Source organism: Parus major, chromosome 12 (genome assembly GCF_001522545.3).
Source record: "Parus major isolate Abel chromosome 12, Parus_major1.1, whole genome shotgun sequence".
Lineage (NCBI taxonomy): Eukaryota > Metazoa > Chordata > Aves > Passeriformes > Paridae > Parus > Parus major.
Genome location: NC_031781.1, coordinates 19,648,539 through 19,649,901, shown reverse-complemented (window position 1 = coordinate 19,649,901; position 1,363 = coordinate 19,648,539). Strand labels below are relative to the sequence as shown.

At 56.5% G+C, this 1,363-nt stretch overlaps 1 protein-coding gene across 1 annotated transcript in view; it reads right to left on the bottom strand.

Moving 5' to 3' along the window:
- The window catches only part of GRM7 (glutamate metabotropic receptor 7), a gene marked incomplete at its 5' end in the record, with an annotated part of 192,648 nt that overhangs the window by 39,129 nt on the left and 152,156 nt on the right, over positions 1-1,363 (bottom strand). The window contains one exon of the mRNA XM_015640504.2: positions 418-1,353. Coding sequence (XP_015495990.2) covers positions 418-1,353 — 936 coding nt within the window. The remainder of the gene's footprint in view (positions 1-417; positions 1,354-1,363) is intronic.

The following is a 1,363-nucleotide window of genomic DNA, read 5'->3' as shown; positions in this document are numbered from 1 at the left end:
CACACCCCACAGGGCTCAGCACACCCCACACTGCCCACAGGGCTCAGCTCCAGGGGCACAGGAGGCCACCTGAGCAGTTTTGGACACTTTTCTTGCTTACATCTTGTATTCAAAACGATTTAGCTGTGAGATGCCTCTCTGTGGGTAATATGACAGCTAATTCCCGCTTACGCCACTGTAAAGAAACAATGGAAATAGATGCAACAATAAAAGTAATGGCTAATGTGATTGCTATCGATCATTTGCCAGTTTATCAAACGAATGGCCCAGGAGCTGAGCGGGGAAGGAGAACAGCACCACAGACCGAGTCAGGAACGAGCTGAGTGGAGAGCTGAGCTGGAGATCCACGGAAAGCCGACCACCAGCACGTCCTTACAAGCACAGGGAGTCCTCAGGTACCTGAGCACTCGCACCTACCTTTTCGGCTGACTGGGCAGTGCCAAAAAATATTGGAATGAAGGCAAGCCATACTATACAGGTAGTGTACATAGTGAATCCAATGGGTTTGGCTTCATTAAAATTCTCTGGGACCCCCCGAGTCTTGATGGCATACACAGTGCACGTCACCATGAGCAGAATGCTATAACCCAAGGAACAAATGATTTGTAGATCCGTAATGTCACATTTGAGAACTCCTCTGGCCTGATCGGGGTTCATAGTTTTCTGCTCATCGTAATCTATGATGATGTTGGGCGGGTCGACCGCAAACCAAATAAAGACCCCGAGCAGCTGGACGGAGATGAGGCTGGAGGTGATGGCCAGCTGCGAGGTGGGGCTGATCAGCCTGGGCGCAGTCACCGACTTCTTGCCCTGCTCGAAGATGCGGTAGATGCGGTTGGTCTTGGTCAGCAGGGCGGCGTAGCTGATGCACATGCCCAGCCCCAGGAAGATCCTGCGGAAGGAGCAGACGGCCACGTCGGGCTTGGCGATCATCAGGAAGGTGATGATGTAGCACAGGAAGATGCCGGTCAGCAGCACGTAGCTGAGCTCGCGGCCCGAGGCCCGCACGATGGGCGTGTCGTTGTAGCGGATGAAGGTGGCCATGACGAAGATGGTGGCGATGATCCCCAGCATGGCCAGGAAGACGGGGATGACGGCCCAGGGCGAGTGCCACTCCAGCTTGATGATGGGGATGGAGCGGCAGCCGGTGCGGTTCTCGTTGGGCCGCTCGTTGTAGGAGCAGAGCAGGCAGGTGACCTCGTCGGCCTGGTACTGGTACCCGTCACACAGCTCGCAGTGCCAGCAGCACGGCATCCCCTTCACCATCTTCTTCCTCTCGCCCGGCCGGCACGGCTGGCTGCACACCGAGGGGGGCACGGAACGCACCCCGCCGCCCCACTGCATCTCCTCGATCTGGGGGACA